The sequence below is a fragment of the Gymnodraco acuticeps genome, unplaced genomic scaffold (genome assembly GCF_902827175.1).
Source record: "Gymnodraco acuticeps unplaced genomic scaffold, fGymAcu1.1, whole genome shotgun sequence".
In the NCBI taxonomy this organism is placed as follows: Eukaryota; Metazoa; Chordata; class Actinopteri; order Perciformes; family Bathydraconidae; genus Gymnodraco; species Gymnodraco acuticeps.
Window position 1 is genome coordinate 312,979 of NW_022991738.1, and position 27,790 is coordinate 340,768.

Here is a 27,790-nt window from a genome sequence, read left to right on the forward strand (position 1 = left end):
ACAAAACATGACGCCTACCCCAAGTATGACTTCTGGGTTTGCTAATTAAGATGAAGGTTAAGAAGATTCATTTGTCCACTCTGTTTATATGTTTTTGTATACATAGTAAACACACAGTACAAATACCCAGTCTGTCAAGCGTCAGGAGGCAATTGGGGTTCCGGTGCCTTGCTCAAGGGCACCTTGGCAGTGCCCAGGACTTGAACCGGTGACCCTCCAGTTACACACTGAGCTACTGCGGCTCTGATTTTAGGTTCATAGGTTTTATTGTCATAATGTACAATAGCTACAGTGTGTTTACGGCAACATCATAAGTCCCATTAATGCTCCATCATCAATGCAACATATATGACAAATAGAAACAGAACAGAAATAAAATAGAAATGTGAGAATGAGATTGTTGCAAGTGACTAATGTGTAGGTAAATGCGTATTCATGTGAAATTAAATTAGCTGAACCAAAAACAGAATGTACATTTAAATATTATTATTTTTAAATGTGTTTATGTATCTATTTTATGGCGGGAATGGGCTCTTCAAACAAATACAACTGAAAACAAAACGGAACTACTGTTTTCACAGTAGCGGCGGAATGTTTTAACAGACGGACTACGGACAACTAGCTAGTTAGCGGCCGTTGGAAACAAAACCAGACTCCACTCAAAGCAAGTTCTCATGTTATCGAGTGAAGCCTTGGCTGTATTCAGTTAAATACCTAGCTAAACCACATTTCAGATTGAACTGTTTTCCTCCAGGGGATTTAGACTTTCGTGGTGAAGATGGGAGTACCGAAATTTTACCGATGGATTTCAGAGCGATATCCCTGCCTCAGTGAAGTTGTCAAGGAACATCAGGTAGGAAACATCGTTAGCTTCGCAAGCCACTGTTGCTCATAGCCGCAGCGTTAGCTTAGCTAGCTGTTTGCTATCAGCAAAGTACACCGTCAGTGGGCCGTGGAACTTTTATTCCACTTACGTTAGCTCACCAATGTGTTTGCCCGGCCACTTCTGACTGACTCTTACATTTGATACCATACAACATATTGCTAGTCAAATTGGCCTCTTACCAAATTCCAACACTTACTCGCTTACCATTGTATATGTTCTACGTGTACACATTTACCAGTGCAAAATACATCTTAGTCATAAACATGTTACCACCGACTTGTTTAGGTCTTTGTTGAGATTTTGAAAAACAATAAACCCCTCACAGTCAGATAGGCTAACCAACTTTATGCTAACTAAATGTAGCTAGTTATTTGGTTTACATACACTTTGTTTCACGTTGTCTAGAAGGGGTTTAAAATGCAATACATATATGGCCACGTTTTATATGATATGAATTCAAGTTATTTAGTCTACTTTAGCGGCACTGGAATTGACTTTAGTGACCTAGTTCCTTGTGTCGTAGGGCAGATAGGGTTTCATCAGCTGGATGTTGCTCAGTGTCACTCTCATTGCGTAAGCCAGCTCTGAAATGTGTGTTAAAACAATATAAAGGAAGATTAATGCTAGCCTCTTTATATTGGATGACAATGGATAGGAAACATACGTTGTATTTATTTTCTGGGAATGGTCTGTTAATGATTTCAAAAAACATAAAATACATGTTCTCCTTTTGATTGTATTTCATTAGATCAATTGTACTTTATTGATCCAAAATGTACCTTTTTTTTGTAACGGCATAAGAATTTTTACAAGGCATTGCACATGGACAACAATACAATAAAAATAAACTGTAAATACAGACGTAACAGACAGCAGTAGAAACATTTTGCGTTATCCCTTATCATTATGCTTAACCATTCCTACTTTTCCAAATTAAATGTACCTGAAAATTAAACCAAACAAACTACAATATCTTTGTTGCCAACAGATGTTTTCCAGGATTCAAGAAATATACAAATATTTTGAATATTGGTCACTTTATAGGAATATATTTGTATAATATCAAAAGTTTATGCTCAGTTTTGTTTCTTTCTCCTCAGATTCCAGAGTTTGACAATCTCTATCTGGATATGAATGGGATTATCCACCAATGTTCCCACCCGAACGATGAGGACGTCCACTTTCGCATTTCCGAGGAGAAGATTTTTGCCGACATCTTCCATTACCTGGAGGTGCTGTTCAGGATCATCAAGCCCCGCAAGGTGTTCTTCATGGCGGTGGACGGCGTGGCACCAAGGGCGAAGATGAACCAGCAAAGAGGACGGAGGTTCAGGTAGAGATGGATGAGAAGAAACATGGAGTCTCCTTTTCTCCTGTGGTTGGGTTTAGGCTGACACGCAGGATGGGCTGCACGTCCTGAAATCAATGCAGCTGACTTTGTTATGCTATCTGGAAAACATTCTCCTGTTATAACTACAGAATTTAATTACTTTTATAATGTTTTGGCATGGGATGTTTTTCCCTTAGTATTAACACACTTATTTTCAGTTCATCTTATCTTATTTTTTATTATATATAATTTTTTTGACTGAGTGTGTAAGGGTGTGGATACCATTTTGTTCAACATTTAAAGATACTATGTACAAAATAAAAAGAGAGTAAAGAAAGAGAATCCTACGCCTGCACCTTGATTTTTGTGTAAATAACTGCACGGTTTTTTTTATGTTATCTGATCAAGGCGCACAGTATTTGTATACATTCACTGTTATAGTTGTTTGTCTGATGTACTGCAGAATGAAGCTCAAACAGAACTGAAATGCAACATTGGCTTAGTAAACATTTCAGTTTGACCTTCTCTCTTTTATCTGTGTGTCTGTGTGTCTAGGTCTGCCAAAGAAGCAGAGGACAAGATAAAAAAAGCTCTGGAAAAGGGAGAGGTGCTTCCCACAGAGGCTCGCTTCGACTCCAACTGTATCACTCCTGGTAGGCATGCATGCGTCACACAGTTAAATTGAGCTGTAGCAGAACATGTAAAGATACCTCTTCATTTCAGAGTAGGGAGATATTTGAGTACGTATCGATCTCATATTTAAATTGAAAAGTGAAAGGGTTTCTTCATATTTTCATGGTCAATCTGACAATTAGCCAGAAATAACAAGATTGCTTAAAAAAAATTGTTGATGCCACATGACAATTTCTATGTTCTGAGAGTTCTGATCATTTCCCCTGGAGAAATCTTTGGCGCCTTCAAAACTTTGGCTAAATAATAATAGATAATACCACAACAAGAAAATGCAATGCAACCACTGGCACAATTAATCAATTATTCATATATATTTTGGACAACGCTAACATGTCAGAGGTATCTGTTCTGAGTAGGGATGGGAACGATTAATCGAATATTTGAAATTATTCAGGTATTCCAATATGAGAATATTAGTTATGAATATTTTTATTGTAATGTTTTTCTTTTTAAATAATTTGTTTTTGGGAGGGGTGCCTAAGTTGATTACATATTATAAAATGGAATAATTCAATGTATACGACAGTGTCATAGCTAAGTGTGTTAGGTCTAAAGGTGTGTTTTGCCCCCCTCACCGGTCCCTCACAGCGGGCAGAGCTGCAGGTGCTGATCTCTCTCTCTCGCGTCCGGTTATACTTCACTCGCGTTTATGTCCAAATCCATCAGAAAACCAAGTTATGTTTTAAGCATGAAAGCTGTAGGCCTATAGCTGTCAACTGTTCAAACTGTGATCACCAGTTCAATACATTTGACAAATTCGACTTGGTTTCTATACTTATTTGAACATATATTTATTTATTTTTCAAAATAAAAAAATGTCTTTTGTAAAAATGTTTCCCACATTTTTTTTATAGGATATGTACATTTCGATTAATCGGTTGGGGGGTCGAATATTCGAATATACATTTGCCTTCAAATTCCCATCCCTAGTTCTGAGAGGTTGTCAGCTGCTCTCTTTAACCACGCACCCTTCTTCCAGGCACTGACTTCATGGCCAGACTCCAGGAGCAGCTCAAGTATTTTGTCCACAACAAGCTGTCCACCGACAAGCTGTGGCAGAACGTCAACGTCTACCTGTCGGGTCACGAGGTACGGCAACAGCTGTTTCCACACTTTTCAGACTCTGATTCGACCACTGCTTCAATAAGTGATTGTCTACATACTTTACCACCTGCAGCCATAGTACCTTAAACTGTAATTCAGCATCAGTATCTTATACACTCATACACCAGTGATTTTACAGGTTTTATACCTTAATACAATGTAAAAATGTGTACTCTCATTTATTATGTAATATTAATATCTTAAGGCTATTTATGTGATCTTTTATTGGACATGTTCACTTTAACTTTTAATGTTTATATAGGTTTTAATTTTTACTTGAACTTATGTTTACAAACACATTTTAATTCTATTTAATCTTTTATTTGACAGTTTTACTTTAACTTCCTATGATGATTGTCATATATTTCATTTAAATTGTTTTACTTTGTTATTGCACATTCTTACTTTTATTTTAATTGTATTTAATTGTATACAAACATCAAGCAACTCACAAAACAACATTTTCCCTGGAATAAATAAAGTTTTTTTGATTCTAATATTTAGCTTTCTCCCCCTTACAGACTCCAGGCGAGGGCGAGCATAAGATCATGGAGTTTATTCGCTCTGAGAACAGAAAGCCAAGTCACAACCCCAACACCCGACACTGCCTGTACGGCCTGGATGCTGACCTGGTACGGTTTCTGTGCCCTTGGATGAAGATATTGTCCCTCCTCTTACCATTTGTTTGATACTCACACTGTCCTGCTCTTCTGTGTTTTAGATCATGTTGGGTTTGACCAGCCACGAGCCCAACTTCTCCCTGCTCAGAGAAGAGGTCCGCTTTGGAGGAAAGAAAAACCAGAAAAGGTTCACTTCCTTCCTAATTTTTGAATAGTATTTGTTTACATATTTTTACATTAACTTCTAATCTCTATACGAGTATTCTATATATTTATTTTATTTATACATATTTTAAATGTAACTCTAAAATGCTGCACCGTCACCAAAACCCAATTTCCCCCGGGATAAATAAAGTACTCACAATTTTATTCCATGTTTTTTCTAGTGGTGTGTTATCTACATGTCAGTTCTGTCACACTCTGAACGCTTCTCTCTTCATCTCCTGTAGGATAACGGCTCCAGAGGAGACTACCTTTCATTTGCTTCACTTGTCTCTGATGAGGGAATACATCGATTATGAGTTTTCTGGGCTCAGGGTGAGACACACACACACACACACACACACACACACACACACACTGGCAGTCTGGCAGACACACAGTTTCCCTCATGGAAAATCCCACTCTAATTCTGCAAACAAATGTACAGGGCAGGTTTTAAAATACATTTTAGTGTGGCTTTATCATATTATCTGTGCTCTATATTCTGATGAAGTTTCTGTGTGTTTTCTTACAGAGTCACCTCGGTTCTAAGTATGACCTGGAGCGAATAATAGACGACTGGATTCTAATGGGCTTCCTAGTGGGGAACGATTTCATCCCCCACCTCCCAAATCTTCACATCAGTCATGATGCTTTGCCGCTGCTATACAGGACCTACATCTGTGCTCTGCCCACCATAGGGGGTGAGACACACACACACACACACACACACACACACACACACACACACACACACACACACACACACACACACACACACACACACACAAATAGTCATAACACCGTTTGCTTTTCTTGGAAAGATTTGATGTTGGATGTAAATATCGAGCAATATCAGAAGTTTCTCGTGCTCTAGATGTGTTTTTTTTTTTTGTGTGGGTAGTTACTTTACTTTACTAGAATATATAATATTTATGCGAATGTGATGTATATCATAGATACAAATATCCTGTTTTCTACCTCAGGCTATCTCAACGAGAACGGCCACCTGAACCTCCGAAACTTTGAGAAATACTTGGAGAAGCTCGCTGAGGTGAGACAACAAAAGCTGATTCACTTATGATACTTGGTTTTCGACAATACTTTATTTATTGTACTGTTATTATGCTATTATCGTTGTTTTATTTTACATTTAAAACTTCTATGAAGGTTTGCAAAATGAGCTTTGAATATCTGATGCCATCCCCCTAAAAAACGTGTAAAATATATCTATTTGTTGATATTTATATGTATGGTGTTCCGGACTGCACTGTGGGCGGTGTGTGACAAGCTTGAGAGCCGTTTTTTGACCAACACTTTAAAACACTCAATTCAAATTCAAAATGCTTGGATCACACACGTCTTGAGCAATCCACCGCAGAATACAGTTCTACAAATAGCATGATATGATATGTATGATAATTATCTTATGTATAGCTGTAGCCTCATCTTTATCTGCAACTGTACCGGAATATTGGGTTAAACACAACGAGTAGGCATGCAACACAAAGAGTAGAAACTATTTGGTATATGATTGCATTTATTTGAGAAAACACACACAAATATAGTTTAAATATGTAGCTAACTTTCTCTCCTTCTTTTTCCTCTAGTTCGATCGAGAGCATTTCAATGAGGTCTTCGTGGACTTGAAGTGGTTTGAGAGTAAAGTTGCTAACAAGTATCTGAACGAGGCGGCCGGTAAGGCAGCAGAAGAGGAAGCCGCCAGCAGAGACAACGACAAGAATCAGGTCTGCTTATGTCCAAATATTTTTCGTTATATATATCTATAAACACTCTGGCATTAAACCCATTATTTTCTTAATTGCAAAGTGTTTATATTCTTGTAATTAATAACGTGGGTTTTTTGTTCAGGATTCTGTCTCATCCGGAAGGCTGATCGGAGAAGGAAAGGGAGGCGACGATGAGGAAGAGGAGGATGATATGTTTGAAACAGAGTTCAGACAGTACAAGCGCACGTACTATATGACCAAGATGGAAGTGGATGTGGTGTCAGAGTGAGTGCACACAAATACAGGGCATAGAACAGCAATCAATGCTGTTTCCTGTCATGGTTTGCACACTACCTGATTTAATAAACTAAAAGTTATTTGAAATTGGTATCGTGACACTCTCTCAGTTTTAGTAATGTTGAAAACATATTTTTGGCAGGTAGTTTTTTTTTGTTTTTTCCTCCGTAGCTGGTCAGCTTTTACATATTTCATGCCCTACATCAATCTTTAATTCTTATGTCACCCTAACATCTGTTTGTATTCTCATCGGCAGTGATTTTCTGGCCAACCAGGCTAAGTGTTATGTGGAAGGTATCCAGTGGATTCTTCACTACTATTACCACGGGGTTCAGTCCTGGAGCTGGTGAGCTTCTTCTCTTAAGTCTCTGTTTCCCCTTCCTGTGGTCTGAGGAGAAGTCTGATAATGTATTTAAGGATCTTGAAAAATGTGGAATTATCGTATAATATCTCAGAAACTAAATCTACACTTTCACAACCATGCCTTTTAATAAGATACACAAATAAGAAAAAACGAATGTCTACAAATGTTGCCGACATGATATAATACACACAAAATAATGGCAACATATTTCCCTGACTCGCCTTCCTTACATCTCTTTAAATTATCTTTATTGAAATCAGTGTTTTAATACGATGTGCATGTCCCTTCAGGTACTATCCCTTCCACTACGCTCCCTTCCTGTCGGACATCAGGAAGATAGCTGGGTTGAAGTTGACCTTTGACTTTGGGAGACCATTCATGCCCTTCCAGCAGCTGCTGGCCGTCCTGCCTGCTGCCAGCATGGAGCTGCTGCCTGAGAGTTACAGGGTAACACACTCCTGTCCAAGCACACACTCTCACACACATACAACAGTTAGTATGCACAGAATATTTACAGTGAGTTAATCTGATTGGTTTTCACTTTGTACAAGTATACTAAAACTTAGTATTAAGTACCATTTTAGAAGACCAATCTGACTTCAGAACAAATTGTTTAATTGTTTAATGTTTAAATTGAACATTTGTGTTATTTTAGAGAAAATATCAAGATCTATTTAAAATATTCTGATACATAGCATTTAAATATTGTGGTGATATTTGTAAAGCATATTGCTCAGCTCTAAGGGGTAAAAATACACAGTATATCTTTTTGTCTTTTTAAATATTTATGTTTCTATCTTTCTTTCTCTTCTTCCCACTGTAAATATATAAACATTGTAGGGATTCTATATCATATGTACAATAAAATTAAGTCTGCACTCGGAATAACTTAAACACATATACAATGGGGAAAAAAAGTATTTAGTCAGCCACCAATTGCGCAAGTTCTCCCACTTAAAAAGATGAGAGGCCTGTAATTTTCATCTATAGGTATACCTCAACTATGAGAGACAAAATGAGAAAGAAAAATCCAGAAAAACACATTGTCTGATTTTTAAAGAATTTATTTGCAAATTATGGTGGAAAATAAGTATTTGGTCAATAACAAAAGTTTATCTCAATACTTTGTTATATACCCTTTGTTGGCAATGACAGAGGTCAAACGTTTTCTGTAAGTCTTCACAAGGTTTTCACACACTGTTGCTGGTATTTTGGCCCATTCCTCCATGCAGATATCTTCTAGAGCAGTGATGTTTTGGGGCTGTCGCTGGGCAACACGGACTTTCAACTCCCTCCAAAGATTTTCTATGGGGTTGAGATCTAGAGACTGGCTAGGCCACTCCAGGACCTTGAAATGCTTCTTACGAAGCCACTCCTTCGTTGCCCGGGTGGTGTGTTTGGGATTATTGTCATGCTGAAAGACCCAGCCACGTTTCATCTTCAATGCCCTTGCTGATGGAAGGAGGTTGTCACTCAAAATCTCACGATACATAGCCCCATTCATTCTTTCCTTTACACGGATCAGTCGTCCTGGTCCCTTTGCAGAAAAACAGCCCCAAAGCATGATGTTTCCACCCCCATGTTTCACAGTAGGTATGGTGTTCTTTGGATGCAACTCAGCATTCTTTCTCCTCCAAACACGTCTAGTTGAGTTTTTACCAAAAAGTTCTATTTTGGTTTCATCTGACCATATGACATTCTCCCGATCATCTAAATGCTCTCTAGCTGGTTCTGGGATTTTTGCTCACCGTTCTTGTGATCATTTTGACCCCACGGGGTGAGATCTTGCGTGGAGCCCCAGATCGAGGGAGATTATCAGTGGTCTTGTATGTCTTCCATTTTCTAATAATTGCTCCCACAGTTGATTTCTTCACACCAAGCTGCTTACCTATTGCAGATTCAGTCTTCCCAGCCTGGTGCAGGTCTACAATTTTGTTTCTGGTGTCCTTTGACAGCTCTTTGGTCTTGGCCATAGTGGAGTTTGGAGTGTGACTGTTTGAGGTTGTGGACAGGTGTCTTTTATACTGATAAGGAGTTCAAACAGGTGCCATTAATACAGTTAACGCTTGGAGGACAGAGGAGGCTCTTAAAGAAGAAGTTACAGGTCTGTGAGAGTCAGAAATGTTGTTTGTTTGTAGGTGACCAAATACTTATTTTACAGAGGAATTTACCAATTACTGAATTAAAAATCCTACAATGTGATTTCCTGGATTCTTTCCCCCATTCTGTCTCTCATAGTTGAAGTGTACCTAGGATGAAAATTACAGGCCTCTCTCATCTTTCTAAGTGGGAGAACTTGCACAATTGGTGGCTGACTAAATACTTTTTTGCCCCACTGTATATGCAAGATCAAACGTAAAATATATAAAAGATAATGAATTGTTTTTGATGTTTCAGCACCTGATGAGGAGTGAAAACTCACCCATCATTGAGTACTACCCTGTTGACTTCAAAACAGATCTCAACGGCAAGCAGCAGGAGTGGGAGGCTGTGGTTCTGATCCCCTTCATAGATGAGGTACACACACACACACACACACACACACACACACATACACACACACACAGAGGGAGGAAAAACTCCTACATTTATTAAAAAGCGTACTCGTATGTGTTTTTATTGAACAGAGGTGCTTACTGGGCGCCATGGAGCCCTATAACGACAAGATGACCAAAGCGGAGAAGGACAGGAACTGTCACACAGATTGTGCCGTTTACTCGTACGACTCTGAGGTCGACTTCCCCTTAAACTCCAGCCTGCCGCAGCTCTTCCCCGACATCATGCACTGCAAAGTCAGGTGGGTACACACACACACACACTCACACACATGAAATACAGTTGTCTTTCTCTAACAATCTTTCATAGTCCGCTACAAAAAGGAGAAAGTAGTATAAATAATAATAATGTCATATATATAATACCTTTTTCTTATGTCTATATAAATATTTTTATTTTATTGCATGTTCAATGTGCACATTGAACACATTTTTTTTGTTTATGCTGCGACTGTCACAAAAGCTTAATAAAGAATTATCTTTCAGAATAATGAAAAATAATACTAGAGATTCAGGTCCTTTTTATAAATACAATTGCCCCTCACTTGAACAAGAGTAAACGGATAATGAAATGAAACAAATAGGTTATCAAATGTTGTTTAAAGTGTCCAGAGAGACTCCATTCCTATGACATTTACTTAAAGATTGATAGCATTGTTTTTTTGTTTGTTACAGGAAATCAAACATCCCTATGGATGCTTGGTATGTTCCTCTGGACCACGTCAGCAGACGCCTCGACCGCTCAGCTCTGTACTTCTGCGGCTTCCCCACCCTGCAACACATCAAACACAAGGTGTGTGTGTGTGTGTGTGTGTGTGTGTGTGTGTGTGTGTGTGTGTGTGTGTGTGTGTGTGTGTGTGTGTGTGTGTGTGTGTGTGTGTGTGTGTGTGTGTGTGTGTGTGTGTGTGTGTGTGTGTGTGTGTGTGTGTGTGTGTGTGTGTGTGTGTGTGTGTGTGTGTGTGTGTGTGGGGACTCTCTCACCCCTCTAACTGTTGTGTGCCTGTCCCTCTTGTCCACGGCTCACTTTTAGTTTTTCAAGAAGAAGAGTGGAGTGATGGTGTTCCAGCAGAGCAGCCGAGGGGAGAACATGATACTGGAGATCCTTCACACAGAGGAAAGCGAGGCGGTAAGCTACTTACTCATCTCATTTCATAAAGACACTGCTGAAAATACAGACTTTAGCATTAAAAAAACAAAATGGTAGAATAGAATTAGTAGAATACTAGGCACACAAATGTCTAATAGGTTAAAAATAATGAAGTGATGTTTTTTTGGACAGACGTGGCTTTATAATAGAATACATGTATTGCTAGTTATTGCCATAGGTGCATGACTAAGAAATGCAATGAAGCCGGTTTCCTCTGGTCGAAGAATGGGATACAAAAAGTGTTTTGTATTGTTATCATGACCTTCTCGTGTCTGCACTGTGCAGGTGTAATATGTAGGAGAACAGGGTTCTGATTTAGGCATTTTTCATAAATACTAAAACATCCGATATAATATTTAGTTTTTCTGCTAGTTACTTTTGCTCTTACTCTTTTAAACACTGTGTATATAAACGTTCCACTGAAACCTACTGACCCCTGTTTCTTTTCGGTTTGTTCCTCTTTAGTTATGTGATGCTGTATCTGCAAAGGTTCTTGGGAAGTCTGTGTTTGTCAACTGGCCGCATCTAGAGGAAGCCCGCATCATCGCAGTGTCAGATGGAGACGTCAAGTAAGATTTAGTACAGGGCTGAATGTCTCAAATATGTATATATTTATTTAATTTTCACACTCTGGCTAATTCTTCACATGGATACATTATTAAAACCATAGAGTAGAATGTAGGTATGGCTGTGTTTTTAGGAGAATCTGTGTGATTTTGAAGGAAAGCCTTTATCAGCCAATAACAACTTAAATCAAATGATTATGTTGATGGAGAAGACACATCCTGTGCTAACGAGACACATCCTGTGCTAACGAGACACATCCTGTGCTAACGAGACACATGCTGAATTACCTAATGTAGCATGCATGTGACTTTTCTCAAAGGGAGTTTGAATAATGACAGCAACAACACACATTTCAGCCATTTTGAAGAAGCACACCTACAAATAAGTACTATATTTTTAAGTGCATGCTCTTGACTTGAACAGATATGTTTTAGTTGGGCCTAGTTATCTGGTTAGAATATGCTTTAGTGCTCCACAGTATTACATTGCTAAGTTTCTGTTTCTCGTAACTGGGTGTGTTTCCTCCCCGTTAGCATGCTGAGAGTTCTGTCTGTAAGAAGAGTCAAGCTCTGACACGTGAAATCTCTCCCTCTGCTTTGCAGGTTCTGTCTAGAGGAACCGCCTGGTGTCCAGAGACTGTACGACAGGCCCTCCACCCCCCCCCCCCTCTAAAGTCAACTGCATGTCTGACAAGGAGCAGAAGGACTGGGTGAAGGACGTGCAGGGACTCACTGAATAGTAAGGCACAGTGAACAACAGACACTTTAGAATGAATAGACAAAGCACAACCGTTTTAATAGTACTCATATCTTTGTATTTATCCTGTTGCCGCATTTTAGAATGAAATAAATAAAAGCTAAACAAATATATAAACAATAGCAAGAGTGTGCAATGAAAAGAAACAATTACATAAAGATATTATGGAAACTAACAATGTATACCAGCCTGATTTGCACCATGACTCGACACTGCAAGGATTATTCTTCCACACTGCAAAGCCACGTCACCTTTGTAGCCATGTAGCTTCCAGGACAGCCCATACAGATGCGTTGAATATGTCTTGGCACTCAAATTCAATCTGATCACTTGAAAATATGACTAAATCACCTTAAAGATCTTATTTGAGAAACACGATGGATCTGGACGTTGCCAAGGTGGTTAAGATATTTCTAAACGTCTCCTACGGGTTAAAGCAAACAGCATCATAGACCGTCAAAGACCTATCCATCCCTAAATTATGATAAAGTGTGGCCTCTCCTCTCTTATTGTCCAAATCCTCTCTTAAAATGTGTTTTCTTTGTCCCAGTTTCAATAAGAGGAAAGGCATCATAGTGAACGAGACATCGGTGGTTTTGTACGGCCAGACGCTGGCGGGAAGGAAATACGTCCCCAAAGCCAACGGGGTGGTGGAGCTGGAGAAGCAGTGGGCCAAGCAGGTCCTCCCCTTCGCCTTCCAGACCGTGGTTAAGGTACATGCCCAAACATGCAAGAAAAGAATACACAGGTCATATTTGAAAGATAGCCAGGGTGAGATGTTAAGCTGAGATGTGATGTTTCCCAGCAGGGAGACGAGACTGCAGAAAGATCTGCCTGAGCTGGGGAGTGCAGACAAGCACATTTCACTTTCAAATAAATAAAATGAGAACAAGTGTGTGTTATGTGAGCAGTGATTTGCACAAGCATATTTAATGTAGGGACGTGGTAGAAGAATTTAGATTGACATTCATCATCTTATTAAGTGATAATACTCTTGCTTTCTCACTCATATTCCTCACTTCTCTCCTCAGGACATCGAGGCCTTTTGCTCGTCTGAGAGCTGCTTCAGGAGCCTAGACGAGCTTTTCCCTCCAGCAACAAATGTCTTCATGGTGGGGAACCCTTACTACGGAGCCATGGGCGAGGTATGTGATCACTTCTCTGCTTCAGTCAGTAGAGAAAGTCCTCTCTCTGATAATGATGTGATACTCCAATCGTATAGCTTTTTAATTTTAATGTTCTTTTGGTAACGTCAATTATTTTTGGAAGGAAACATGTTGACAATGTCTCCTCCTGAATCACACCATCTCTTTTATTACTTTTTAAACATTTTTTATTTAATTGTATTTATTTTATTTGTATTCAAAAAAGGAAAGAAAAATACATTTTGATACTTCAGATAAAATATTTTTTAAATATCAAATTAGTTTTCATTGCCTTCTTATTCCTAATGTTTTTAATAGTGCTAATATATTGTTTAAATTCTTGATAGAAATGTGTAAAATGTGGTTTGGAGTCAGCACATTTCTTTTTGTGGATAATATGAAATGTCCCTAAAAATCCAATCAACTGCACAGAAAAGGCAAAATCTGCATCCATACTATCATCCCTGAAGTACATAAGAATGTCTTTGTCCTGGAGTTGAACCTTTTGTCCCGTCTTTCTTCTAATACAACATTCCACATCATACCACAATATCAATAGTTTCTTCTTGTGGATTACAAAATGTACAGGAATATTCAATATCAAGTCCCAAATCTCTTTTATTACTATCCAACAGGTGCAGGACTCTAGTGATGTAATCAACGAAGGCCGTGTACGAGTGGTCTTCAACGTGCCGCACGAACCGCAGCTGGAGCCCTTAATACAGAATCAGCATGTAAGAAACACATTCACTCCTGCAAAGCCAAAGAAATGAGATGTAGTGTCAAGAATACTTTCCTCACGCGTGTACTGTTGTATTCTGTAGAAGTACTGTGTGAAGTACAGTCCCGGATACATTCTGGCTTCTCGTCTCGGCATCACCAGCTACCTCGTCTCCCGCTTCTCGGGAAGCATCTTCATTGGCCGAGGCTCTAAGAGGAAGTAAGTGGAGAAATGGACCATACACGGTAGTTCTCACAAGTTTCGCTATTCTGATATTTCAATGTTCTTTCTTGAAAATATGTTTCAAATCAAGTTTTATTTATATAGCACATTTAAAGGTGGGGTAGGTAAGTTTGAGAAACCGGCTCGAGATACACTTTTTGTTATATTCCATGGAATGCTCTTAACGTCCCGATAGCAATGAATATCTTAAGGGCTTTGACAAAAAATCCATAAAAACATTTCATCTGTGGAAGCCGTAGTACTGTAAAAAGCACGACCAATCATCTGAGCCGGCCCGGCTAAAGTAACTGGATGGCCTACCTGCCTGTCAGCCTTCCATCTGTGCACAAACTTATCTCGTGCCCTCATTGGTCATGTGCGCGTTCGTGTGTGTTGGAGGAGGGGCTCTGTAAGGAAGTGTCAGATTTTTTCCGGCTGTGTATTTTCAAATTCGAGCGCACTCGAGCTGGTTTCTCCAAAATTACCTACCCCACCTTTAAAAGTGATTTTTGGTCGAGCCAAAGTGCTGTACATGTAATAAAAACACATTACTTCAATCACAATAAAAGACAATAATTTACAACAGAAATATAAAAAACTAAAACACAGGGAATAGTCATGAGTCGTGCTCCGCTCTGACTAGAAGGCCAGGGAGAAGAAGTGAGTCTTTAGTGAGGATTTAAAAACCCCTAGTGTCTGGGCCGACCTCACATGGAGGGGCAGAGTGTTCCAGAGCCTGGGGCCAGCTGCTGCGAAGGCTCGGTGCCCTCAGGTTTTGAGCCTGTTCTTGGGCACTACCAGCAGCAGCTGGTCAGCAGACCTTAAAGCTCTGGCTGATGTTTAGAATTGAAACTCCAATGGCCTTCTTATTTCTGAAATCCCAGCAGCCCATTCCACATCGCCCACTCCTGCTGTTAACTTCTTTAAACTCTGTATCTAAAAGTAGATTTGTTCTATTGAGGAGAACTTTCTCTCTCTTTCTGTGCACCAATATCTTTCTACTTCCTTGTTTGCAGTCCCTGTGGCGAGCAGAAAGCTAACGTTGGACTGAACCTGAAGTTCAACAAGAAGAACGAGGAGGTTCCTGGGTACACCAAGAAGACGGAGAAGGAGTGGCTCTACTCTAATGCTGTGGAGGAACTGCTGGCCGAATACCTGGACAGGTAAAAAAACTTTCAAACAAACCCTGTGTGATAAAAATAATACTGTTCCATCTAGTGCTGCGTACCTGGACTCACATTCAGGTTCAGGTCCGGACTCAAGTCCAGAGGTTCAGGTTCAGGTCCGGACTTATAAGTCCGGACCTGAACCCATGGCTTGTGTCAAGTTGTGTGAGTAACTAAAGTGAACTTATTGTGAGCTAATTATCAATTGAAAATTAACTCATAATCAACTCAAATTCAAACTCGTGAGGTTTATTGTGGTCCGTTACAACTTGTGTCTACATTTCTCTACAAAGTACAAATGTAAAAAAAAAATGACTTATGACAGCAACTACAGTGAACTACTACAAAGTTCAAACATTTATTTCATTTACCAAACTAAAGTAACCAAACAGTCCCTGAGCTGACTGAGCCTAAATCCCTAAAACGTTGCTGAAAGGTAGAGTGGAGAGTAGACTATACGCATTACACTGTTACACACCTGCTGTACAGTATACACACTGTAGTGACTGTACAGTCAGAGTGTACTGTACTGTCTGTACACCATGTCTTTTCTACAACTCTACATGTGTACATTATACAGTACATACTACATACATAGTGATGTACATACATACTGTTAGAAATTCAAATCAATGTTGATATAGCGTAATTTTGAATTAATACACTATTTAATTTAAATCAGTTTTATTCTGAAAAAACCGGAAGTTCGCACTATTAATTTAATACTTTTATTCTGAAAATTCTTCACTTCCGGTTAGCATTAGCATGTGGCGAAATGCTACGTTTTCAAACCGTGAATCGAAGGTGAAATGACATGTGATGTTGTACACTGGGATTAGCACTGATTTATTGACGTTGAATAAAGTTTATCAGGGAATGTTTAAATAACCACAGACACCAGAATATACGTAAATGCTAGTTTTTTTGCGAGTCCAAGTACCGGTTCCCGACGTTCCGGTTTTAACCGGACTTGAACCAAAACTGTTTACAAGTCCAGTACCGGTTCGGCGTAGTTCCATCCCTATTCATCTATCACCATGCTGCCGTTACATGAATCCTCCATTCTTCGGTTGTGTTAGAACCTCTGAAAAACTCAAATCGATTGGAAATGTGTTTAAAAAGTACATCTTAAAACATGCAGGCAGATTTTAAAGGGATTTCGGTACAGATCTAGATTAAAGGTCACCTATGCTTTTTGGGGTTTTCCCTTTCCTGTAGTGTGTTATGCTCTTATGGTGTTATGGTGTGCAAACAATCCCAAAGGTCCCTCCAGAGGGAGTGTTAAAAATAGCATATGTTTAAAATAAAAGGAAATTGTAGTGTGACTCAAACTGTTACATTCTTTTACTATTTCATACTTTTTATTATTGTTTTTTGTGTCTTTCTAGATTTTCTGAGGTATTCAACTTGGTGTCCAGGAACAGTCATGATGACGTTTTCTATGAAGACGACATCTGGTCTGGAGAGGACCACAATGGGTAAATGCACATGCACACATGCACATACATTGTCTGCCCTGTCAGCTGGAAAACTAAGAAATGGCCGCCTGTATCAGCTGAGGAGCATTTCCTCTTGCATTACTTCTGCTAAACTGTTCACCCACAGTTTGACCACATCTCGTGAATGAATTGGATTGATGGAGTATTTACTGATAATCTCCTATATCTATGGACACAGGGCAGAGAAGGTCTCTGAAATCACCTCATGGCTGAAAAGTCACCCAGTGAGCTCCATCAGCAGGTCGTCATGTGACCTGCAGGTGCTGGACTCGGCCATCGTGGAGAGGATCGAGGAGGCGGCGGAGAAAGCCAAGGTCACACACACACACACACACATACACATACATACATACATACATACATACATACACACACACACACTTCCTACAGTTACTGTATCAGAAGCTCTCTTTGTGAACTCACACACTCTTCCTCTCTCTCACCATCCCGCTCTCAGGTGAAGAAGAGCACCAAGAAAGTCAGAGTGACAGTCAAGCCTCATCTGCTCTTCAGGGTGAGTGTATTTTGTCTGAATGTGTCATTATTCATGTCTGCTTATTGAAAAAATGCACATATAGCTTTTAGCTTTATTTAGCATCTGGAAATGGCAAAGGCAATTTTATGACTTATTATTGACTAAATAATATAAAGAAAGTTGTGAATATAAATGCCAGTTGGTATTGTATTGAACATATGAATGTGTGTGTTTGTGTGTAGCCCATGGAGCAACACCAGGGTGTGGTGCCGGACCCTGACTCAGAGTACCGCCTGTTTGACCGCATCATCAACACCAGGGAGGGCTTCTCCGTCCCCCTGGGATGCAGAGGGACCATCATCGGCATTCAAGGAGGTGAGGACACACTGTCATTTCTTTCATGCTACTCATGTTATTGTTTCTTTCACCTGCTATCAACAAAAGGCGGGCAATGCTCGATTTAATCCTGTAAACAAACCACTAGGGCTGTCCCGAATACCTTTTTTCGGGCTCCGGATATTCTTTAGTAATCAGCAGCGAATATTAGAATATTCGTTCCGCGCGGGGGGGGCCTAGTAATCAGCAGCGAACCGCTTCGACACGTGTATTTTGGTTTATTCACGGCATTCTTTTTGTTATTCTACAGTATTGTTGTTTTATAGTTATTTGTTAATGTATACAACCCAATTGTGTGTTACTTTTGTTGCAGTTGTATATATGTCTTAAGTGTAATTTGGCTTGGCTTCCTATTTTTTATGGACATGCTTTTATTTTGAAGGAGAGTTAGCACCGTTGACAGGAAGTTGTTGTTGCTATGGAAACAACGCGACGGAGATTAACGGAGAAAAAGTAATATCTACATATAAAGACGGAGAAAGTAAACGATAACGTTTATGGTTAAGTGTTAGCACCCCCGAAGAGGCACAAGCTCTTACGTTGATATTGGAGATTTCAATAAATAAATAAATGAATTGTAGTGTGACTGATATATGAGGTTTTGCTTCAATTACTGCAGTATTCATCAACCTTATAAGGCCAAGTCTATTGTTGGCTGTGATAAATATTGAGATCTTGACTTGTGTTGGGGTACAGATACTTAGTAGTAGCATTTGTAGTTTGACTTTAAAAACATGCTTATTATAAATGGATAAACAGGATTTACTTTTTTAACTCATCTCTGCAACACAATACATTGAAGTCTTTGACATGACGTCAACATCTTCATATTCTGTAAATAATGTTGGTTCATTTATTTAAGCTAAAACTCTGGCCATATGTTACACATCTCACCTTTTTAAGGGCATCCTGCATGTCTAGAATATAAAGCAGAGAATATACATATAAACTATAATACTCAAAGTTTATATTGTGACTGTCTTCCAGCGGAGCGTGAGGCCGAGGTTCTCTACGAAGTGCTTTTTGACGATGAGTTTGCTGGAGGTCTCAACATCAGGTAATCACAGAATCTAATAGTAAAATATATAGTAGGGAAAAGCCTCCCACTCCTCACCAGAATGATTTAAGAGCAGACATGTGAGTGCTGACGGTTTAATGGTCCTGTGTCCTCAGGACTAAGTCTCCCCGTGGTTACCGCCTCCCCCCCTGCGCCCTCATCAACCTCACCCACGGAGTGAGGGTGGATCAAAGCTGCCACAAGCTCACTGCCATCGTCAAACCTCAGCCCGCCGCCAACTTCAACTCCCAACGCCAGGGGTCCAGCCTCAACCACTCCCCCCGATCCCCCTTCACCCCCACACAGGTAAAGATAAGATCGGATCGATTTTATTGATCCTAAAATGTTTGATTTGTTTTCATTACAGCAGCATAAAGAAAAACAAGGCAATGCACATAATTAGAAATTAAAAAGTGTAGAAAATAAACAATTGTAAAATATAAACATTTCTAAATAAAACGGAACTAAAGAGTAGAAAATATACAGGTTGACCGTGAAGATAAACATCTGTAAACTCTCTGACAAACAGAACACTATTGAAGGGCCCATTTACAGCTAACACAGTATAAAAGTAGGGTACTATTTACATTAAGTTATGGTGGAGTCCAACACAAAGTCCCAAAGTGAAAGATTTTGACAGGAAATAAAAGCTGTTATTGTAAAACTTCCACATCCGTCTTCTTCCCTTTCACTCAAACTCTTCTCTGTATTCCATGTCTCCTCCCCTGCAGCATAACAGTAAACACGGCGTGGTGAAAGCAGCCTCCCAAGGTCTCGGGCAGAAACAACAGGCCAAGGTAAGCAGAGTGTACCTGGACATGTGTTAGAGAAGCCCTCTCAACTTATCAGGCGCTTTAACCACGTATTCTTACTAGGGATGTAACGATACCAAAAACTCACGGTACAATATTTATCGCGAAATTGAATTTTTTTTACTTGAATTCTTTTTCTTTATTAAATAATACATCTGATTTGTACAGCATTTTAGTAGGATAGTGCTATTTTAAAGTGTCAACAAAATAATAATCAGACCCTGCAATAGAATAAATCAAGTTTCACTTTAGTTTTTCAAGTAACTCAACTCTAACTCACTCACTCACTCACTCACTCACTCACTCACTCACTCACTCACTCACTCACTCACTCACTCACTAACTCACTCACTAACTCACTCACTCACTCACTCGCTCACTCACTCGCTCAGCATCATCAAGGTTATCTTTTAGGAATATGAGCATGTCCACATTTCCAGGTAGAAGCTGGGATGTTTGGCCGTTTACAAAATCCTCTGCTGTGGAAACAACTCTCTTGCTTGGTACTGATGTTGCTGGGACAGAGAGATATGCTTTGGCCATGGGTGACAGCAGTGGGTAAAACTGTGCATTGTCTCTCCACTTCAAAAACAATACAGTTTTTGCCAAGAAGGTGAGGCTTATTGACAGAGATATAAATATACTGTTGGTACTTGTCAATGTCTCTAGGTATGTACATGTAGCCCTGTAAATACGATGTCCTTTTGTGTTATCTGTTGTTTTATGTTCATGTTGTACTTGCTGCCATGTTGGACAAGACTCCCTTGAAAAAGAGATTGATGATCTCAATGGGACCACCTAATTGAATAAAGGTTTAAAAAAAATATATATATATATAGTATATTTTGTCAGTCTCACGACGGTATTGAGACATGTATTTACCGTGATATTCGATATATCGTTACATCCCTAATTCTTACACATTTTGCATCTTTGTCTCTTCTTCTTCTTCTTCTTCAGGAGTACAACAATGTGTGGCAGTCTCTGCAGAACTCTGCTGACCCTCCTCTCCAACCTCCTGCTCACTGGCACAATGTACGTCTGTGTGGGAAAGTGTGTGTTTGGGCGCGTTTTAAAAAGTCTAGTGTGGCACCTTGGGGCTGGCGGCTCTTGAAGTTTTTGTACGTTATTTGACACTAAAGTTTCCATATGAGTTTATAGATTCATAGTGGCATAGGGTAAGGCACAGCTCTCTAATACGACAAAAAGATGTTGATACTTAAGATGCATCGCCACTTTACATTAAACCCTGGAGAGGTTAACTGTTGAAATCACAAAACATATTCTAGAGTTGCAGTTTCACATGCAAAATACAACGGAGCTAATACACGGCAAAGTATGTCTTTGAAACCGACTAATATTGAAGTTACGGTATCTTAAAGCTAGCATTTTGACTAATAAAAAGAACATTGTGTGTTTCCAACTCTAGGAAGGACTTAGCCAACAGGGGAAGAACCAGCACGCTAACAAAGCTGTAAGTACACACGTGCTCAGAACACACATGCATGCTCTCCCAGCATGCAACACTGCAAGATACCGGGTCATCAGCAGGAGAGCAGCATTTTTACAAATGATCCTAAAAGCAGTTTATTTATCTGAGCGGGGACATGTGGAAGAATGTATCAGTAATAACAACATATAAAGGAAGCTTTGGGTCAAGGGAAAGATCAACAGATGGTTGTTTATTTATGTGTAAACTGTTCTTCTCATTGCTTTTTTGTTGCTATATTTCTACTTTTGTGAACATGTGGTTTAAATATGATGTGTACTTTACAGGCCCCAGTTGGTGGCATCAGACTGTTGAAGAAAAATGAAGACGTCAACTCCCTTTTCCCCCCCCAGAACACAGCCAATAAGGTACATGCACGAACACACACACTTTTGATCTCCTTTTCCCATTTTCTATCCATTATATTTTCTTCTGTGTCCTTACATATTCCTCTCGCTTAGTCTACCACTGAGTTTGAGGACCTGATAGCCAGCCTGCAGATCTCCAAGGGCAACCAGCAAACTCTACCGCCTCCTGCTCCCCAACAAGTAACCACCAGCCAATCAGATGGCCCGCTGTCCCCTCAGTCCTTTGCAATGGTGAGTGTTGCTGAAAAAGGTTTGGTTCAAATATTTAGTATGTTGGTTAGAGACTTGATGAGATCTTTCTTTGATACCCCTTTAAAACGTATGTGGCCATAAGTTGTTTTCCTTTTCCATCAGTATTTTTAGATTGGAATAGTCTTAATCATTTTTGATATCAATTGTGTTCCTTACTTTTATTTCAATCCAGCCATTCTTTACTAGGACAGCTCGGGATAACTAAACTGGGTCTGTGTGTTCTCTCTCGTTGCAGAAGGGAACCCTGATGCTGAAGGAGATGCTGAAGATTGACGGCGCTGGAACAGGAAGTCCCCCCCCTCAGGAGGCCGCCGGGGGCCAGCAGCAGAACAGGAGACGGTCCAACAAGAAACTGGGTACAAAACCGTCGCGACACCACAAGCAAATGTTCTGCGAGCACATTTATAGACCCAGATCTTTTTTGGTTTTTGTTACAATAATGAACAGACAAACAATATGAGAGCAGACGGGTCATCCTGGGTAAAGAGACATGCTTACTATGTTGTAGAAAACATTATACATAATATACGTACTTGCACACACATCTATACAATCGTATATACATTTCTCTCCTTAGACGCTCCCAACAGTTATACATATGTAGGCATGTAGCAGGGTCACATCACACTATCAGGGTCTTTGTGCCACTTTGTCCTTTATTGACCTTTTTAAATGTGTTTTCTCCTTCTCATCCAATGTTCACTCCCTCCAGCAGCCAATATGACCTCCCCCCGCGGTGACGGCCCTGTTTTACCCCCTCCAAATCTCTCCAACGCCGTTCTGAACAGTAAGGTGTCGGAGCTGGCGTGCATCTGTGTGGGGTTAGGGATGGCCCCGCCCGACTTCAGCTTCATAAGCAACAGACAGGTAACTCGGCGCTTTGAAACACACATGGAACGTTTCTGTATTCTCATTTGGTCTGTTGTTTTGCTAAATATCAAAGCGTAATACCTGCAGATATATGGCCCCCAGTCTACAGGAGTGTGTCTGTTTGTGTTGCACTAACGTTGTCCTCTCTCCCCAGACTGTAGTGTGTCAGGTGAAGCTGTCCAATGGGCTCATGGTTCACGGTCCCCAGTGCCAATCAGAAAATGATGCCAAGGAAAAAGCTGCCTTCTTTGCCCTCCAGAGACTGGTACACCAAACACATGCACGCAAGGGTTTAAATGTGCTTGCAGTAGTTAGTTGGATGCAGTAGCCATTTTATTTCCGCAGGATCTGGGAAGTCCAGTTATTCCAGTGGCAATTATTTTCCTCATATATTGTTTAACACATTGCAATGGGAACGTGCATTTGATTTGATCACTGCAGCATGTAGCCAGATGATGTATTAAGTTGAGCTGTGTTCAACATCTTTGGTGGTTAACCCTGTGTTTTATTGGTATTTACCATACAAGAGAAAAACAAGTCATTTATGTCTACTTAGAGCATCACTTGCTATCCAAACTGTAAAGGAGTGTAAATGTGAATACGTTGGTGTTGTTCAGATTTCCAGTTAGAGCTTCTCTCTGTCCTCTCCTGTAGAACTCTTTGGGGTCGGGCTTCCCCCTCCCACCTGCTCTCTTCCCAGGAGTGGGTCAGATACGACCCCCACCCTTAGGCATGAACCCCGTCTTCAGCCAACAAGGTCTGTCTTCTCTCCTTACATCTTACATGACGAGTCTGTGAGGAAAGAAGGATATCAACAACATTTTCTTTCATTCAAATTCAACTAAAAATGTATTTCTTGAATATAAACTTTTGAAATATAACCTGTTAATGATTTTATTCCCATCAACCGATTGATTATTCAACTTATCATTTTCCATTGTTTTTATGAATGCCTAGTAATAACCATATGTCACAGCTTTTACAAATATACATTTCTGCCTTATTTTGGTATGTCTTTGTCAATTCAAATCTTTATCGTAAATATGAATACATTAATTTGACCCTTTCTCTGGCTGTTATCTCATGTGCGTCCTCGTGTCCTCCAGGCGGTATGCTACTGCCTCCCCAGGGCTTCGGCCCCGGCCCCCTCTGGGGGATGCCGCTGCCCCCCCACCACCACCCGAACCAGCAGTTCTTCGGAGCACCAGGACCCTTCCCTGGGGCCCCCCGCCCCCAGAACCCTGCATCAATGCCCATCGGCTCACACAACCAGTTTGTCCCGCTGCAGGTACGAAAACGATCGAGATATATTGAAATAATGTTGCTGTATTTCGACTTCCTGTGCCGATTCTGTGTGAATGAGCTTTACTGTGTCTGTAATAATCCGTTTATGTAGGTTAACCTTTGTACCATGATGTTGTTTTTATGCTATGGTTTTGTTTCCTGTTGAGTCTGCTAAATCCTATTGATATCTGTTAAGGGTCGCTCGCATAACATAAACATGTAGTCAACATTTAACGTCCGTTGCTACGTTGTCTAATACATTTTTACTGTGGGTGATATACAAAGCTGTAATACTCTCGGAGTCTTCACACACATGCTCCAGAAAGACTCGTATTGTGACTATTTTACTGCTGTGCAACAGGAAGGATCATTAACTTTAATTACCAGTGTCCCTGTGTTTCCAAAGAGTGGGGCAGTGAGGATGTCTTTTTGTAAGTGAGCCTGGGCGTTAGCATTGTTAGTGTTCCCTCCATAAAAATAGTATTTTTCCCTTTTTTAATTTTGGTATATTGCAGAAAATAAGATAATTTCCCACCCCCACGTTTATTCTCCACATATTAACACCACCCTGCAGAACTCAAAAACCTAAATCAGGCTATCAACGACACCGTGGTTGCATGGCTACGCGTCGCCACCGCTAAGTTAAAGGTGGCTAATGCTCGGCATGATGTCGCCATGATGAGTAGTTTATTCAGGTGCTTGTTAGCAGCCTGTGTTTAATGATACATAGAAGCTACTGTCATGTATTAGTGAGGTATCTACTATTATTTGTTGTCGTAGAACAACATGTAAAGACTCTTAAGCCTCTGCCAACCACAGACCTTATTTCAGGCATCTTACCACATTTATTTGACTTAGAGACAAGGGAACCAAAGTTTTAAAATGCCGACTAATTCCCAGGTTTCAGGACTCATTCCGTTATATCCTAGTGTTAGAAAACGGATCAACCACAATTCCTTCTGTTCTCGTTTAGACAAAGTCGAGTCTTTTTAACCCAGCTTTTCCACCGTCCTCTGACACTTCAGGTGACCAAGAAACGAGTCTCCGCCAACAAGAAGAACCAGGACACTCGGGAGTTTTACAGCGCCGCCCACACTGTGACCAGGAACCAATCACAGAAACCCCAGAACCAGCCCTTCGGCAATCAGCTCGCTCAATGCGAACCCCAGGGCGTTAACGTCGGCCAAGTAGCAGACCCCGTCTCCACGACAACAGCACTCCCACACACCCCTCCTCGACAAAACGTCCCGGCGACAGGCCACACCCCCAGCTCCTCCTCCAAGAAGAAGCACAGGAAACTGGCAGTCAACTTTGAGGCGGCGAAAGTGTCCGAGTGATGAGCTGGTGTGTGTGTGTGAGTGTGTGTAAGTGTGTGAGGAGAGAGAAGTGTGCCTGGTGTTTTTAAGCTGCTGTTTTAAAGCCTGACTCGGCATCTCTGATCGAAACCTCATCAATGTGAAAGATTTTTCCCACTTGCTATGTCTATGAACTTTTACTTTATAATGTTTCAGTATGGGGATTGAATCTGTTTATAGCACTATATCATAGTAACAAGCACTTATGAATATCCATAATACCAAAAAACACTGATCCTTCGAATGAGCAGTTATGACCTTTAAGTCATTATAAAATCATTTATAATGTGTTTTGATTATCATTAGAAAAATTATGGATATTTATAATTCCTTATGACTCTACAGTGCTATATAATGATAAGTATGGTTATATAACATTATAGACCTGGTGTAAAAGAAAGTGTTACTTTATAGTCGTATGTAGTTCACAAACAACATTATTCCCACTTCAATCTAACATAACCCCCTGAGATCCTTACATGAGTGTAACCCTGGTTCTTGCTCTGAACAGCTGAGAGGCGGGGGGGATTCACAGACTTGAGTTGCTTTTGCCTTAGTTTTGGATTCTCAGGGACATTTACTCTGCACACTGAAGCTTCGGACTTGCACTCAAGTGTCAACTACTTCCTGCTTCCTAATACTTAGTTATCCACATGTAAGTCTTGAGAAAACTACTTGCATACGGGGTATTTATGCTGTTTGAGGTTTGGATCAGCGGTGTGTTTTAATGTTGTTTTGTAATCCTCTCCCATCAAGTCTTTTATTTCCTTCATACTCCTGAAGCTTTGCTGCATTTTTATACTTTTTTATTTATGGTTTGTGACGCGCCAAAGTAAAAAGTTAAAGTGCAAAATTATGACATGATAAACTATTGGAATAAAAAAAAAAAAGAAAAGTTCCGAATATACGGCCACTGCAGCACATAGTCAGATTCCAACTGTTGAAAATGTCAGGCTTTTTCTTTTTTGTCAATTACATTTTTTATAAATGGAGTCCTTTTTTATTTGAATGTTGCCGTCTGTCAGATGTCTCGAGCTCTGTTGGCCCTCCATTTCGTGGCAGATTATTGTGGCAGATTTTACACAGGTGCAAAAAAGATGAAAAATATATTTTTAGCTTCCACTAGTGTATTTTTTAAAGAGATCCGACAACTTTTCTTGTGAATTTGGGAGCTTCCGTAGTTTATAATTACATGTACTTTTCACATCTTAAATGGTAATAAAAGACAACGGTTAGAATTTGATTGATTGTGGAAGATTTGAGTATTTGTCCAAAAATGAAGATACTTGAGTTATTACAGTTATTCTTTTTGTATCTGTGTAAATGCAGCCTTGTTATCTGATTGATATATTAAAAACATTACGTCCCTACTAAATTCTCTTTGAGATTAATGTTAGAAACGTTGCTTGGTTGTTTTTTTTTAAAGCTGTTTGGATATTTAAAATTCTGGGACGTACACATTAATTTTTTTTTTCTTCAGATTTTATGGATACTCTTTTTCAAGACAGTCTTGGGGTCTTTTCTAAGCAAGTTATTGTTTCAATAATGTTTGAGTTGGAAATGCAGTGCTGGAAGCAGCTGTAGCTACTTAAATTAAGTGTCTTTACGTTGTCCTTGTATGGAGGCACACAGGCGTGAATGTGGTGAGAATGCCATTCTAAATCAGATATCCTTACGCCGACCCTAGGTCTCTACAAGGTTTGTAGGGCTCTGATGAAATAGGGGGTGTTTCAAAAACATTTGGAAATGAAGGCACACCTGTTGTATAGTAATTTCTCTTGAAAAAGTGAAACAAAGTACGTACATTTCAACATGAAGAGCTCATGATTTGCTTTTTTTGATCCAGGAATGTGCTGTACATATCCATTTAATAAATTACTTCTTTTTGTTACATTTTGACTGCTTCTTTTTTTCATAGAAAAAGAAAAATGACCATTACTAAAACTCCAAATGTGAATGTTAAGCTCACTTGTGTGTGTTTCAAAATGTGATATCTCTCTAAACCTTGGACCAGTCTACCTAACGTTTGGTGTTTGATTGTCAGGGGTTATGCATTTCATTTAAACATTTTTTTAAATGTGTTAAGATTTAAGAATATGTCCTTTAATCCTCAAAAATAACAACTGTTTTTGTCCTCAGATATTATAGTTGTAATACAAGAAAAGCTTCACAGCGGGCGGAACTTGTCATAAAGTCAGAGATAATAAAACCCACCCATTTAGAGGGATGATATGATTGGTCAAATGTACTGTCATTTGACATTACTCTGTCGTTCAGTTACTATAAAGAGACGAAGTCCCGCCCATCTACTTCCGACCCATGGGACCTTATTTCAGAAAAATTATGTATTGAAGTCAATGGGGAGAGAAAGATTATCTTTCGATCTTGTTTGAATTGTGCCACGAATTATACATATGATGTTTGTCAAT

General features: G+C 39.8%; 1 protein-coding gene across 1 annotated transcript; it reads left to right on the forward strand.

Moving 5' to 3' along the window:
• The first annotated feature begins 593 nt into the window (after positions 1 to 593).
• Positions 594 to 27,252, forward strand: xrn1 (5'-3' exoribonuclease 1). The gene is given in 42 exon segments (XM_034199091.1): positions 594 to 853; positions 1,987 to 2,219; positions 2,772 to 2,869; positions 3,889 to 3,998; positions 4,535 to 4,645; positions 4,735 to 4,820; positions 5,083 to 5,170; positions 5,370 to 5,538; positions 5,821 to 5,888; positions 6,445 to 6,582; positions 6,707 to 6,849; positions 7,118 to 7,207; positions 7,516 to 7,672; positions 9,623 to 9,742; positions 9,853 to 10,022; positions 10,456 to 10,573; positions 10,811 to 10,906; positions 11,393 to 11,496; positions 12,097 to 12,151; positions 12,153 to 12,232; positions 12,801 to 12,963; positions 13,282 to 13,395; positions 14,031 to 14,129; positions 14,220 to 14,335; positions 15,355 to 15,501; positions 16,893 to 16,982; positions 17,182 to 17,317; positions 17,461 to 17,517; positions 17,721 to 17,853; positions 18,862 to 18,931; positions 19,048 to 19,237; positions 19,663 to 19,728; positions 20,704 to 20,778; positions 21,173 to 21,217; positions 21,520 to 21,600; positions 21,694 to 21,831; positions 22,088 to 22,208; positions 22,565 to 22,719; positions 22,877 to 22,987; positions 23,377 to 23,479; positions 23,829 to 24,010; positions 25,032 to 27,252. Coding segments are annotated over 42 exon segments (5,013 nt in total). The 5' UTR covers positions 594 to 778; the 3' UTR covers positions 25,344 to 27,252.
• The last annotated feature ends 538 nt before the right edge of the window (positions 27,253 to 27,790 follow it).